At 42.9% G+C, this 15980-nt stretch overlaps 1 protein-coding gene across 1 annotated transcript in view; it reads left to right on the top strand.

Annotated features, from left to right (window-relative positions):
* LOC128745656 (microtubule-associated protein tau) overlaps positions 1-15980 on the top strand; it is a 62074-nt gene extending 46094 nt beyond the window's left edge. The window contains exons 8-9 of the mRNA XM_053842734.1: positions 3822-3977; positions 15705-15980. Of these exons, the coding sequence (XP_053698709.1) occupies positions 3822-3977; positions 15705-15980 (432 nt within the window). The remainder of the gene's footprint in view (positions 1-3821; positions 3978-15704) is intronic.

Genomic DNA, 15980 nt, shown 5'->3' with positions numbered 1-15980 from the left:
TTTGCTGGTTGAGTGGAAAAATGTAAACATTGTTTACGCGTTGGATTCGTCGTCTGCTCGATTGGAATGACACTGACAGATAATTATCATTCCAATTTTGACATTGTCGCCACTCTATATATAGTCACTCTAACTACAGTTAGAGCCGGTTGAGTGGTAAAATGTAAACATTGTTTAGTTTTCGCAGACCAGCCGAAGAGGAATTTAGTTGAAGGGAAGCGAAGCTTTTTTAGCTATCATTTTGTGAAATAATCTTTGCATTGGGTCAATGTCACAATATTTCAGCAAAGAATAGCCACAAAACTGCGCTTCCGTACAGCTACATTCCTTTTCGGCTGATCTGCGAAAACTAGTGATGTCCGATTAATTCTCGATTAATCGAACTAATCGATTATCTGTCAAAATAATCGATTAATTTTTAATCGATTGCTTTATGTTCCGATTATTAGATAATCGATTACCTAGCCGATCGATTATGCCGGATTTTTTGAAATTTTATTATTCAACAATTTTAAGCAAATTCAATTTATTACAGTGGCTGGCGCTTAGCTACTAAATTAACCATATGCGATTGGCCAGTTAGTTAGTTTCGCTTAGTTGGTTTCGAGGTACGATGCTGATCTAACAAACCGATCGTCGTATTCGTATGTTCAAATCTCGGCCAGGTGATGCTGCTAGATAGAATCAGTAGAGTTGTTGCACTAGCTTCGTAACTGTCCCATTCTACTCTAATAACCCTCTAATAATACGGATGTGAAGTCTGTCGATAAAAAGGTGTCAAGTCGTAAGCCTGGTATCCAGCTGAAAAGAAAACAACTCAAGAAAAAAACCTGCTATTTACCGGCCAATCTAATATAGTTCTTTTAACGTCAGTTGCATAGAAATCGATTGAACAACAATGGAGATAGAGCCGAAAGTGTAACTGCAAGTATCCTTATTTCTGGTATCGGGACGTAAAGGTTATAACCAATCGATTATTTCGACTAATCGATTATATAGCGCCGATTTATCGATGTCGATTATTGGCCGCCCAAAAAGTAATCGATTATTAGCTAATCGATTAATTGGAAAAATCGGACATCACTAGCGAAAACTAAACAATGTTTACATTTTATCACTCAACCGGCAGACAACCATGTAGTTAGAGTGACTATATATAGAGTGGCGACAATGTCGAAATTGGAATGATAATTATCTGTCAGTGTCATTCCAATCGAGCAGACGACGAATCCAACGCGTATGCAGGAAAGAGAAAGAAAATAAGCATTGCTAGAGCATTGCATACTTTTGGGATGACATGTCGCCACTCTGTATATAGTCACTCTACGTGTAGTAACTTCCATACTAACTGCAGTGACTGCTCCTGTATTGAATGTCAAAACCAAACTGTGCCCTTCAGAAAGTTGTACACATCAGCCGCCATGATCGCTCGTGGAAAGCTGGATATATGTGATCTTTTGTAAAATTTTCCGAAAAATCGCGTGGTGCCCGCCTCTTTCCTGTTGGTCATCGGGAGGTGCATCATTTTGCTCATTTTCCCCTATTTTTGACATTTTGCACACTTATTAGACTGATTAGACTATGAAGAAATTTGCGGTTTCGTCACTTGCGAGAATGACATTAGCTGAGGCTCGATTATGTAGGAGTAAGAGGGGAGCAAAGAGTGGCGGAGGTGATCCGGGAGTTTGGAATTTGATGTTGTTGATATTATTCCTACTGCAAACAGCCTCAGCGAGGGCCACAGCTAATGTCAAAAAAATCTGTATATGTGTGCGTGGTGGAATACTTCATACCAAACTAGACTTCGAGAAGACAAAACTTAAAAACCTGATAATTTCGTGTAAAGAAGTCCGCAAAATCGAATAGGGTTTATTCTATTTAGTTCAGAGCCCATTAATTTTATTGGTTGAGTTCCCGTTTGGTATAGTTAGCTTGGTCGCCTAAGGAGTTTACTTAGAACGCACAGTTGAACGGAAAAAATAAATGTATTTAATCTGGGTTATTTAAAACACCGATTCGCATTTGCCAATTTCGTTGAAAATGGTTAATAGCACCATTCATTGTGATAGATTGGTTTGAAGTATAATTGTTTTTCAATTAACATGTGTACAACCAGTAAACAATTTCAAGTAACTAGCTCATGCAAATCAGTAAATTAAGGTTCAAACACGCGTTATTGATTTCTGGGATTTCAAAAACAGTTTTTATACTCAAAACAAACGATAGGTTCACGAAAATTTATCATTGTGTTCTGATAGACGCAAAGACTGAAGTAAAAACAGTTTCACGTACATATTTATTATTTTGAGCATAAAAACTGGTATTGAAATCCCAGAAATCAGTTACGCATGTTTGAACCTTAAACGACCAAAATCTATTTTCGGATAAGACAGTCGATACCGCCTTACCTGACTAATAACGAATATGCGTTATACACGGGGGAAGGTCTTGAAACTCCAAAGTTTTTGAGGTTCTCTCGTTTATTTGATTATAAATTTGAATGTAGCACACAAATAACAATTATTTAACATACGAAACTAGGCACATGTTCAGAATTTCGGAAATGCGGGTTGGTTTTAAGTCAGGTAAAACAGTAGGGCGTTACGCGTATATATCAATGTTGCAAATCGAGCAAGAAGTCAACGATGTCTGCTCTCACGCGAGAGAGTAGAAGAAACATAGCATTCAAAGTTTACGCCGCTCGCTGTTCTCTCCAAAGTAGATTATTCACCTTAATTCTTCCTCGCTTTTAGAATTGCTGCATTACGTCACATGCACGAATATCCCCTCAAGCTTGTTTACGAGCAAGACATCAGTTTAGAATAATTTCTTGCAGTAGGGTGATTTACCTATTTTGGACAGGCGTTACGCTATTTTGACATTTACGGCAAAATCAGATGGAAATGTCCAAAATAGAATACGCACAAAATACATAAATCGCCCTACCTAACGCTGATCTAACAAGCCAGCCGTCGTATGTTCGAATCTCGGCTAAGCGGCTGCAAGAGTTAGTAGGATCGTTGACTGGTCCGGTAATTGTCCTGTACTCTAACAACTTGTTGTGAAGTTTGGCGATAAAGAAGGGTCAAATCTTAAAGACGTTTATAACCTAAGGCTTTTTTAATTATCCCCCTTCAAAAAAAGTTTCATCAAAATCTGAGATGGTCTATTTTGGCAAATCGATTTTTAAATTTTAAAATGCTTTTAGTTTTCAGTGATAGAAATTTAGAAACAAACGTTAGGTAGACCAATTTTAGAAAGCCAAGCATGCAAAGTTCCTTAGTTATATGAACTTTCTACACACACACACAAGGTTTCATTGAATTCTAAGAAGGTGCTGTTGCCAGTCCCATAGACAAGTTGGAGCGAAATCGGTCAAACACATTATTAGAAAATTAATTCAATACGTTGATAAATGAAGTTATACAGACGAGCGATTACGGTAATTACAGCCACGATAGGAAAAATAGTTTCATTTCGATGATGATTTAAATTTATTTTTATCATTTATATTCAGAAACCTGTTTGTAGTTTGCAGAGTTAGTTGACTACCACAAAATATGTTACACTGCTGAATTACGCTAAGCATATGTAGGTACCAATGTTCAAACATGCACATAAATAAGTCACACTCACTCTGCTTCGATGTTCATGGCACTCTTACCGTGCACCAGTGTAAAGTATTTGTGTGACCAATTCCAGATCCTTCTAAACATCAATCTGTGAAGGAGCCAATAATGCCAATTGCGTCAAACGTACTCGCAAGGGACACCCTAGTAAACATTAATGATTTGTTTCGCTCAACTTTACTACAATTCTAGATTGTCAATCAAAAATTGGACATCAAGGCGGAAAGCAAGGTCGGCTCGCTCGAAAACGTCAAGCACAAGCCGGGTGGCGGTGACATTAAGATCTTTGATGACAAAGAATACCTGAAGCAAATCGATCATCCTATAGCACCAACACCACCGACACAGGTAAAGTCTAGCTCTAGAGAGTTCCTTTTGTACTAAGCGATAGGTGTCCGTTGCATAGCGATTCCGAGAAAAAAACCTATCCGTTCTATCGCGCCTCTAGGTATATGTCCGCTGTCGGAGTTTACTTGGCTTTCTAGTATTGTATCGCGTCAATCTATCTTACTTTGAAATTGCTAGAATTTTTCTAAAAATTTTAGATAGAGAAAAAATCAACTGATTGGACTAATTGGTAATGTTCAATTAATCTTATTTCGAGTAGATTTTTTGCATTTTTGATGCTGCCCTGCACTTTGCGACCTGAGTCTTCATCATCTCATTTTAATTAAGCTTTTATGCTTATTTCTGATTTTGCTTCGTAGGAATATCTGTACAAATTTTATTAGGACCATTTAAATCAAAACCGATCCATGTACAGTTAGCAAGAAGGAACAACAACAATTTGTCTTAAGAAAAGCTTAAGTTAATAAATACTACTGTAAGTGCGTTTTAGAGGTTGCTTTGGTGTGCTCCATTCTTAGTTCGCGTACATAATTTGGTTCATCAAGAGTGTCGTTTTCGTGTTGAGTTCGAATGCGTCTCGAGTTATGAATCGATCTCTGCAGGCGTAGATATCACTGATGTGATGTGTTGTTTTGATTGAGCAGTTTTATTTTTTATATCTTACAAATTTACAGAGTCCAACACCGGACGATGCCAGCAATACAGATGCCAATGCTGCCGCAGCTGCACCGCCCTCTATTGACTAATCTCCACGCAGACAGCACTCGCTTTTCGTACACAATTACTAACAGCAAGCAGTAAAACAGTTTATTTTGTTTATTTGGAACACTGTATGATTTTCGAAGAAATTGTTTTTGTAATCATTAGCTAGCCGTAGCCTAGTTCTAGTTAACGCGTGCCATTCCGCATTAGGTATTTGTAATTTGTACTAATAATATTCATCATGAGTAACACAAGCACAAAGCTCAAGCCTAGTGTCTAACTTTTCATAGACCCAAAAGTATCTAATGTCTCAACAAATTCAAAATACTGCTCGGTTTGTGTTGAATGGTTTATTGAAAAAGATTGACAACATGCGTCGCCTCCATTTCTAGCGCCTGCTATTATTGTATTACAGCGAAGACTACAAAACTCAAGACAGGGCGTTCTGTTAAATCTCTACGGACGGGGTTAGAACGTCCACGGACGACGGTGGCAACGGTATCATTGAGTATCATCGTACATCAACATCTCACGCATACATTCTTTCAGATGGTTGCGATCACTAACACTTTTAAGCTGCTGTGTATATGCGAGCCATCTTCTATGCCCAGTGTTGAGTTCTGTAGTCTTCGATTACAGACTACTCAGACGACTCAGACACATAGCGATTGATTTTCTTACGTTTTAAGACGGATACGAGGCTTCTCATATATCATCGGATGAGTGGCGAAATATAAAACAAATAAAAAACATATATCATTCGCCCTGCTACACCTATAACGTCACTAGAACTTACCTTTTTAATCGTTACGTGGTGCCGTGTGGTCATGAACGAGTAACTAGCGCCCGGCAAGCACTACAGTACAAGTAAGGTATAGTAACTACTAACTTTAGACATTGAAAACCGAAGACTTACCACAAATAACATATTAACTGAAAAACTTGACTCTAGTTTTGTGGCAATGGACCGCTACCGCGAGATGGAGATCAAGTATCGTTGGTCTTGGGTCGTTCTCAAATCACTTCGAATACCGGCTGATTGTGCGTCTATGCACAACTACTGGGGGTTAGGGTTACCCCGAACTTCGGGGCCCGAAGTCGACAACCTCCTTTTAGTTTTCAGCTGAAAACACTTCAAGGGCGACCAAGGCAGCGCTTAGTTCAGCCCATCCAACATCAGAAATGCGTCTGAGGTCCCGAATGGATAATTTTAATATTTCCACCATTATTCGTTTCAGCTTAATCAGCTTTGCCGGAAAACAATGTTCAAGCATTGTCTTCCATAGTACACCTTGTTTAACTAAATCGTACGCCGACAGTAACCTGTCTGTAGTCTGAAGTGTGGCCATAAGCCCAAGTCTGTCTCTTCAGCGTTGCTCCTGTCGATTCCATTCGAACACTTTTCAGTAGACTTCAGATTTATATCGGGTACAGACGACATCGAAGGTGGATTGGGGATCCAGTTGGGATGAAGCCACCAGACCCAAAGGATATATTGCAGGCAACGGTTAACGACGATCTGAAGTTTTCGTTGTCTTCGCCGACATCTCACAGGCGCACGATAATATGGATTCGTGTTTTGGTCGATAGGATGATCTTGGGTGACATTGCGATTCTCGTTTCGAGTGATTTTGGTTCGAGACGTCTATTTGTTTAACGTGGTCGAAACGAACCAAAATCACTCGAAACGAGATGCGCAATGTCACCCCTGATTTGAGGGCATCACATTTCGATGGCCTGCAAATACACTCCTGACCATCCTATTAGTCTTGGTACCTTGCTAGACTTCAATCCCTTCAACCTGTTGTCTTGTGTTCTCTCCCATCGATTTGGTATAGGCGACATTGAGACCTTCTTCTTCTTCTTCAGCAGCATAGAGCCGGGGTGGCTCGTGCTGTTTCAAGCACTCGTCTCCATTCAACTCGGTCTTGGGCCACTCGTCGCCAATTTCCTAGTCGTCTCAGAAGTCGCAAATCGCTTTCAACCTGTTCGAGCCATCGTGCACGTTGGGCCCCCCTGTTTCTGGTGCCGGTGGGGTTGTTGAAGAGGACGGTTTTCGTCGCACTGTCGTCCGGCATCCTTACGACGTGTCCGGCCCACCGTAGCCTGCTTACTTTCGCTAGATGTACGATGGGAGTCTCCCCAAGCAGTGCCTGTAGCTCGTGATTCATACGCCTCCGCCACTCTCCGCTTTCAGTTTGTACTCCGCCAAATATCGTCCGCAGCACTTTCCGCTCAAACACGGCAAGGGCGCGTATGTCCTCCGTAAGCAGCGTCACGGCTTCAAGTCCATAAAGAACTACCGGTCTAATAATGGTTTTGTACATTGTTAGCTTCGTGCGGCGGCGTATGCTTCCTGATCGCAACGTTTTACGAAGGGCAAAGTAGGCCCGATTACCCGCTTGGATGCGCCGCTGGATCTCCTTACTAGTGTTGTTGTCCGCGGTCACCAGCGATCCCAAATACACGAACTCTTCTATCACTTCTAGTTCGTCGCCGTCAACGGTTTCAGTCTGGCGTAGATTGGCTCCGCCGTCGCAAAGTTCCTGGCAATGATATCGAAGTCATCTGCAAAGCCTAGAAGTTGGCTACTCTTGGTAAAAATCGTGCCTCTCGTTTCAATGCCCGCTCGTCGGATCACCCCCTCAAGAGCGATGTTGAACAGCATGCAGGATAGACCGTCACCTTGTCTCAACCCTCGTCGCGTCTTGAAGGGACTCGAGAGTGTCCCAGAGATGCGTACGAAACACATCACTCGATCCAATGTAGCTCTGATCAGTCGCGTCAGTTTGTCCGGAAAACCGTATTCGTGCATTATCTGCCATAGCTTGTCTCGATCGACTGTATCGTATGCTGCTTTGAAATCGATAAAGATGTGATGCGTGGGCACGTTGTACTCCCGACATTTCTGCAAGATCTGTCGGATAGTAAACATTTGGTCCGTAGTTGCGCGAGCCCCCATGAAACCCGCCTGATAATTCCCTACGAAACCTTGTGCTATCGGTGACAGCCGGCGTAACAGGATCTGGGAGAGCACCTTGAAGGCGGCGTTTACCAGCGTAATACCACGATAGTTGCAGCAGTCTAGCCGATCACCCTTTTTGTAGATGGGACAAACCACTCCTTCCATCCATTCCTCCGGTAGCTTTTCCTCCTCCCAAATCCTCGAAATAACCCAGTGTAGAGCCTTTGCTAGCGTTTCCCCGCCATGTTTATAAAGCTCTGCCGGTAGGCGGTCCTTCCCAGCGGCTTTATTGGTCTTCAGCAGCCTGATTTCTCGTTTGACTTCTTGGAGATCAGGTGCTAGGACATCACTATCTTCCATGGGCGCTCCTAGGTTAATTTCCGTTCCGCCTCCTTCTGCGACTTTGCCATTGAGATGTTCATCGAAGAACTGCTTCCACCTGTCGACCACCTCGCGCTCGTTTGTAATTAGATTCCCTCCCTCGTCCCTACACATGTCAGGTTTCGGTGTGTAGCCCTTCCGAGTTTGGTTCACCTTCTCATAAAACTTGCGCGTGTCATTAGCTCAGAATAGTTGCTCTAATTCTTCACGATCTCTGTCCTCCTTTTGGCGCTTTTTCCTCCTCAGGATCGTGGTCAACTGGTTCCTAGCTCGTCGGTACTTGGCCAGGTTTTCTCTAGTGGCAATACTTAGATAATTTTTCCAAGCATTTTTTTTCTCCTCCACCGCTTGTTGGCATTCCCCATCAAACCAATCATTTTGTGTACTCCGAGGCTCAATACCTAGTGCCGCGGTAGCGGCCTCTCCGATGGCCGAGCATATTCTGCCCCAACCGTCTTCGAGGTTTGAAGCACCTAACTCCTCGAAAGAAGGCAGTGACTCATTCAGTACTCGCGCGTAGTTCTCGGCAGCTTGTGGCTTATCTAGCTGCCTGATGTTCAGCCGCGGAGGGCGGCTTTGACGTGTCCGGTATAAGGTGGACAGCTTTGAGCGCACATGTACTGCTACTAGGTAATGGTCAGAATCAATATCCGCACCCCGACGGGAGCGTACGTTCGTGATGTTAGAGAAGAACCGGCCCTCTATGAGAACGTGGTCAATTTGGTTCATTGTACGTTGGTCAGGTGATCTCCAGGTGGCTTTGTGGATATCCTTGCGCGGGAAAAAGGTACTTCGGATCACCAGGCCTCGGGAAGCTGCGAAGTTTATACATCATTGGCCGTTATCGTTTGTGTCGGTGTGCAGGCTATGGGGTCCTACCACCGATCTATACATTTCTTCCCTACCGACCTCCGTCGGGTCTACCTTCGTGCGGGCAGTGCACGTTAATGATGCTATAATTGAAGAAACGGCCCTTTATCCTCAATACACACATTCTCTCGTTGATCGCCTTCCAATCTATCACGCGATCCTGCATTCCGCCCAGCACTACAAAGCCCGTTCCCAGTTCGTTGGTAGCGCCACCGCTCTGGTAAAACTGGGCCTTTCCGCCACGGATCTTTCATACCTTCTCTCCTTTGCGACAGATTTCCTGCAGAGCTACGATGCCGAGTTTGCGGGGTTCCAGCTGTTCAATCAGCACCCGCTCGCAACCTGCGAAATTTAGCGATCTGCAGTTCCAAGTCCCGAGTCTCCATTCGTCGTCCTTATTCCGTCGCCTAGGTCGATGCCGAATATTCCGCTCCGAATATGCTTGAATGTTGTTAGTTTAAGTTTAGTTTAGGTGTGTAGCCGTACTGGGGCAACACTACCGAGTCTCGCGATGGGGCTGCCATCTCATAGTGCCGAGACGCACTATACCTCCTTCCCGGTTAGTATACGACCTTAGTTTCCACCGGGGTTGGTTACCCGATCTCCGCTAAGGTTGCTCGTATTCCGGCTGGTACCACGAGGAGGTCGGGATCGGAGTTGCTGGATAAGAGGCTAACGACCACTATGGGGTCTATATTCCGCATTATCTAGCCGTTTACCAACCGACATTGAGACCTGCTGCCTTGGAACTCTATTAGAGATCATCAAGCTTATTCTGCATATATGATTGGCGATGAGAGAACAAGAGAATGTCATGGGCCAGAACGAGGCCATTAAATTGTTTTATTGTCAACGGGTTTCAGCGTAATGTTTGATTTGGTTTACTACTAATTGTAAGCCGTCTACAGGCGAGACGACAAGCGACTTAGCGAGTCGGCTTTATAGGGCAATTTGGGTGCATCTCGAAAATGTAAAGCTTCCATGCCATGCAAAGCGGTGCATACGAATTACCTACATGTTGCGTCGCCTTCGTCTGCAAAGCACAATAATGGCAGAGGTGGGCACCGCTAATCAGCTAACCGCGTACCTTTTAGCCACCGAGTAGTGCGTTCGCTATGCTTTAAACGTTTTTGCGCTTTCATTAGCTTCCAATAAGTTAAAGTGCCACTAAATAAACTACTAGCCGCTAAGTTTTGAAAATAATAACAAAAATAAGTGTGCGATTTCTTGCGAATTGATAAAATTGGTGGCTGCTGTTCGCGACGCGATAAATATAGTTCATTCACAGACTAACAGACGTAACACTTCGAACAAATTTTCTAACAAAACATCGTTTCATTGACACCCCTAAAACTTGGAAAAAACACTAGCGTCACCTGGTGCAGTCTTCGCGCTACGCCAGCGTAGGTTGCTATAAATTTAGCAATGCTACAAATATCTGACATCAGCGCCAGTGCAGGCGAGCGGCGCTCTCGCGCAGCGGCTGTTGTTTGAGTCTTGGCTTATGCGAAAATTTGAAATGATCGTTTTTATTGACGATGGAATGAGGCTTCAGTGTTACGTCTGTTAGTCTGTGGTTCATTTAAGACTAGTTGTACTATTTCCAAAAATTATTTCCAAAAAATAGCGGCTGGTAGTTTATTTAGTAGTACTTATATTTATAGGAAGCTAGTAGAAGCGCTAGCACATTTAAAACTTAGCGAACGCACTACTCGCTAGCTAAAATGTTAGCGGTTAGCTGACTAGCGGTGCCCACCTCTGAATAATGGCTTCTTTCAAAATCTCGATCATAATGACGAGGAATAATACTAGTGAAAGTGTGCAGCTCGGACTCACTTCAGCAGTAATTATTATGGAGTTCGACCGGATGCTATTACAAACACGCCTTAGAGCCCCCCTTTGTTATTATGATTGAGTCTGTCGAATACTTTATCGAAATCAACGAATATCAGAAAAGGAGAGTCCTCCAATTCGTTTTCTCCTTTTTCAGAAGATCGCATAAGCCATGCTAAAGCGTTAAAAACTAAAGCCAGAAATCGCCCAAACAAACTTTGTATTCGAGTTTTAAGGGTCAGGGAAAAATGCTTTATGCATCAGGGAATTTTATTTTTGGATTTGAGTCGACACTCAAACTCAGGTAGTGTGGGGTTGGCAACCTCTCTGATAGATTCACCGTAGACTTCCAAGGTGAAGTCGTCTGCAAAGGCGACAATCACAACCCCTACCGGTAACTTTAGCTCAACACCTCGTCATACATGACGTTCCACAACACCGGGCCCAGTATAGAACCTTGCGGAACCCCTGCGGTGATTGGAACGCACTTCTGACCCTCCTCCGTATTATAGCATAGCACACGATTCTGGAAATAATTTTCCACAATCCTGTACAGCGACACCGGCACTTGGAAATTTCAAAGCGAGTTGGCTATGGAGTCCCAACTAGCGCTATTAAACGCATTTCTCACGTCGAGCGTGACAACTGCGTGGACAATAGCGGATACCTGTCCTCTTGCGCTGGATTGCCACCTCGGCTGTCTTAGTGACAGACAAGATGGCATCCATCGTAGATTTGCCCTTTCGGAAGCCGAATTGGTTCCTTGACAGACCGTTTGTACCCTCAGTGTACGAGTCTGTTAAGGATAACCCTCTGCACCACCTTGTCGGCAGTATTGAGTAGACAGATCGGCCTATATGACGAGAGGACAACCCGAGGTTTTCCCGGCTTCGGCAATAGGATCAGGTTCTGTCGCTTTCATCTGTTCGGGAAGTGGCCATCTTCCAGGCATCTATTCATTACTGCTCCGAATAATTCGGGAGCCTCTAAAATAGCCGCTTTATGGCCAAATTCGGGATTCCGTGTGGTCTCGGTGCCTTGCTCACCTTTAGGGATTTAGCGATCTCAATGAGTTCCTCGTTCGTAACCGTCGCTTTCTCCCTGATCTCTAAATCGCCGTCGCCCACGTTACTTCGGATGTTTGGCTGGGAGGCCGACCATCTTACGCTATGGTCTGAGATACTAGAACGTCGGCCGTGGGACGACTCAGCGGCCTGAGGCCAGGGCCTTGGCTCGTGGCGCAGAAAGAGGCCCTCGATGATCTGCTCCAGCATCTCTGGCGATCGCTCTGTGGGCGCCATCATACCCTTGGTCTTTGCCATTACGACCCTGTAGGCTTCACCCCACGGGTTCGCATTGACACTAGTACATAACCTTTCAAAGCAGGCTTGTTTACTAGCTTTTATCCTTCCCTTAAGCGCTGCGCGTGCAGCAACAAGTGCTACTCGACATTCAGCCCTGCCTTCGTCCGAACGAGCTCTTTGCATAATTCTCCTCGCACGAAAGCACGCTCTGCGGAGTTTCGCAATTTCATCTGTCCACCAGTAAACCGGTGACCTCCCATACCGACCAAGGCCTTTCCTATGCATGGTGAGGTCACACGCTCGCGACAGTAGCTCAACCAAATGATCAGCGTTCGGACCGGGCATAACGGAACCATCGCACTGTCTTCAGATCACTTCCACAAATACTTCGGGATCGAAGTATGATCTCGTCCCACCAGTTTACCGAGCAACGACCGGTTGTTGGCTGCGAATTCCTAGGCATGGTTGTACAACAAGTTCTCGGTAGGACGTTTGTCAGCTCATTAGCAGTCAGGTTCAAACGATTGCTCTCTGCGCTGAGTGCTCCCACGAACGAAGCCTTTATCGAAGGTTTTTCTCTTTCACCTTCGACCGGTCGATCTAAGTCCTCGCGACGGTAACGGCTGCAACGTAGGACTACAGAAGGTGTTTTCGATGATCGATTGTTGTACTAACGAATCCCTCGTTTGCCGGGCTGACGTCGCTTAGACAAAGTTTCCGATAAGCTTTACCCTCTAGGAGTAGTATGCATACTACCTCACTCGACTGCCCACGACTACCACATGACTCGACTGTGAATGCCAGCAGCCTATGACGGTTCTATTTATGCTCGCACAAAAATAGTATGCAACAATATCCGCACGTATGTCTTCCGCCAGGGCAGGACGCGACACATTCTATTTTCTGTCAAAAAGGATCCGGTTTTCGGTGTTTTTTGGGGGCCTCTGAGAGACATGAGATGATCGCCAATCGCTATTTTGTCGAGCGGTGATGTTTTTTTGATAAGCATCAACAGGACATATATTACTAATGTTGAAATGGTGACTTTGGGGATCGCTTTCGGATTCATAGTGACCCGGTTGACGCGTACCATGACTCGTAACTGCAGCAAAGTAAGTCATAAAGTCATATGAGCACAGTCGATTCTACGAGACTTGACAGTGACCCCGAAACGTACACGTTTTAGAGCAGCGTCAGTTAATCTGGAAGTTTAGATTTGAGCATCGTATCGTACTCGTCCAGGTGAAGCACCAACAAGTTTAAAACCTAATTTTGGAGATATATGTGTCAATTAAATCAATATATTATCTCTACGAAGTCTTGTGAGACGGAAAATGAACTCACTGAAACCCTACTTGCGACGAAGTAACTATTTTCCGTTCTTATCATACAAAAAATCGGTTTCCAATGTATACACCCATTCATGTGCTCATGCTGAAGTCGCTGAAGTTTACAATCTAGTTCTATTTTGAATTCTTATGATTTCGCAATTTGTTGGGACAAGATATATGTTTTTTGTTTCACGACATTAGTGATAAAATTTCATTTTTCATTAAACTAATTGAAAATCACCGAGAAATAAATAACTAAAAACTTGAACACAAATCAGTTTCATTTCGTAATTCCAAATTTCGGTTTGTAGGTTGTAAGAGGTAATTACACGCACCGAATAGCTACTATAACTTGCTAAATGGAAACTAAGCACAAATGTTTCAAAACCCATACATATACACAGATACACCTGAAAATTATAAAAAAAAAGTAGAAACACTAGAAACATCATTGCTTCCTTTGCATATTTTATAAATCTTTTAATTGAGTGTATCGAAAGTTTCGGAAAAATTCAACCTTGGCAAACTTGTTTTTAAAATTTCACTCGTCCTTAAATTGTTCCAGTTAACGCAAACATCACAAACCACTCATTAACACATCTAGTTTCGCTTGGCGAACACACTCATACATGTTGCAATAGAACTTAAGTAGTACGTAGCGCAGGCTAGTTATCATCTAGTAAGAGCACTGAACCTTATATGCTTTTGTTGTTCTTTTTTTACTTTGTATTTTGTTGTGATTTTTTTGCACATGTTATTATTACTTTATATTCATTTCGTTTTCTTTCTCTGATTTTGTTATGTATTCTTCTAGTCTCCGGTTCCTGATTTTGACAAGAACTCTTACTATTAAGTGAAAACTTTGCGATTAGGACAAACAAAAGATGCCAATACAGATAGAAACGTATATCCAACTAGTGTAAACAGCGTAGTTCAAACTTGGTCCTGTTAATTAGTTATAAGTTTTGTACCTTCTATGAGTAATGGTAAACACACACACACACTCGAAAAACTTTATAGCTGTTGCACCGATAGCTTGAACCTAGTTGTAACCATTTCTTTTTACTACACATCGTTGAGTTTACTAGCTTTCTAGCGACCCCAAAAACCTAGTAAATGGTATTACAAAAGATGACGGATATCGTTTATTTGAAAACATTTACTTTAAGGTAACAATTTATTGCGGTTTTGCTTTTCGTTTACATTATCGTTAAAATTGGACGAAATTTGTTTAAAACGAGAGTGTTTTCTAGTCGATAGATCAGTTTAGACCAAATACAGAAGCAGTTTCACGAATGCGTTAGACGATTTCCTTTCTTAATAATGATTGTATTTCATAAATATGATTGTATTGAAAGCAAATTAGTCACTGTTACATACAACAAACGCAATCGACAGATATATTGTTCAACAGGCACAGTTAAGGGAAGCTGCGAAGAAATGATCTATTTATGGTATATTTATCTTTGTAGAAGCATAAAACCATATAACCGTCATTGCTCGATGGTGAGTTTGAAAATTGATTGAAATGACAACCAAATAGCTACCATGATGAATGAAGTGTACCGATGTAATAACGCAAAACTACTAAAATTGTACTATTTATGATTACTTAGCCTTCTTAGAATGAATGAGAAATAAAATGCAGAACATTACAATAAACTCACGCTATTTATTCGATAATACCATACTTGTTTTCGTACGGCTTTTTGGCTTACAACCGCTCTAAAATTGTAACTGTGTACAAACTCCAATCGATCTTGGAGTCATCTTGAATCGCACCAGATAGTAGTTTTGCACAGAGAACAGACATTCAAGCTGGGGTGCCTGCGTTGGCTAACTTTCTGTAACTGCGATCTTGAAATTATTGTTCACTTCGGTAGCCATATTTCGGCTTTAGTTTATTCCAACCATCTTGGTTTGTATTCAGTTAAATTTGCTCTGGTCTGAATGTCCGTCCGATGTGACTTTAGCCTTAATAAGTGAGTACATTTCTCGAGCATTATTCACTTCCTCTTTAATCTATAAATGACAGAAATGCATCTGAGTTTAAATGCGAAGATAGATGTGCTCATCCCCTAATTCGTATCATTGATTATGAAGACTTCTGATGACAAAAGTCCATGTAGCAATTATGATAACTATTATCGTAGAACAAGTTGAATAATGCGAACCTGTAACCGTAAGTTATTCACATATTAATTCCACATCATCACAGTAAATTCGAAACTCTCATCTAGCTTTCGCGTAGCTATACAGTGAATTTTAGCAAACCAGCGAGCGTTTGCTTGTATCGATTCAGGACTACATCCCCGACTGCGTTCTGTTTTCTTCTGCCAAGCGTTCCGTACGGAAAATGGCTTCCAGCATGTCGGGCGTCGAACTGTCACGCGAGCTGGGCTATAGCAATGGGCCCGGCTCGCTGGCATCGCTGCAACGTCCATCGTCACTGACGGCATCCCTCTCGCTTCCGGCCGAGTGTATTGTCCTTTCCCTAGCACCGGGACCTACGGTGGATCCGTCCCCGGAGCGAAAGTTACGCCGCGTGGAATCAACCAGAAGTTTCATCAGGAAGGACGGACGAGCAATTCATCCCAAGCCATTCCGTATCTACTAG

This window comes from Sabethes cyaneus, chromosome 1 (assembly GCF_943734655.1).
Source record: "Sabethes cyaneus chromosome 1, idSabCyanKW18_F2, whole genome shotgun sequence".
Classification (NCBI taxonomy): Eukaryota; Metazoa; Arthropoda; class Insecta; order Diptera; family Culicidae; genus Sabethes; species Sabethes cyaneus.
The sequence above is the reverse complement of the archived record's forward strand: the minus strand, read 5'-3'. Positions and strand labels throughout refer to the sequence as shown.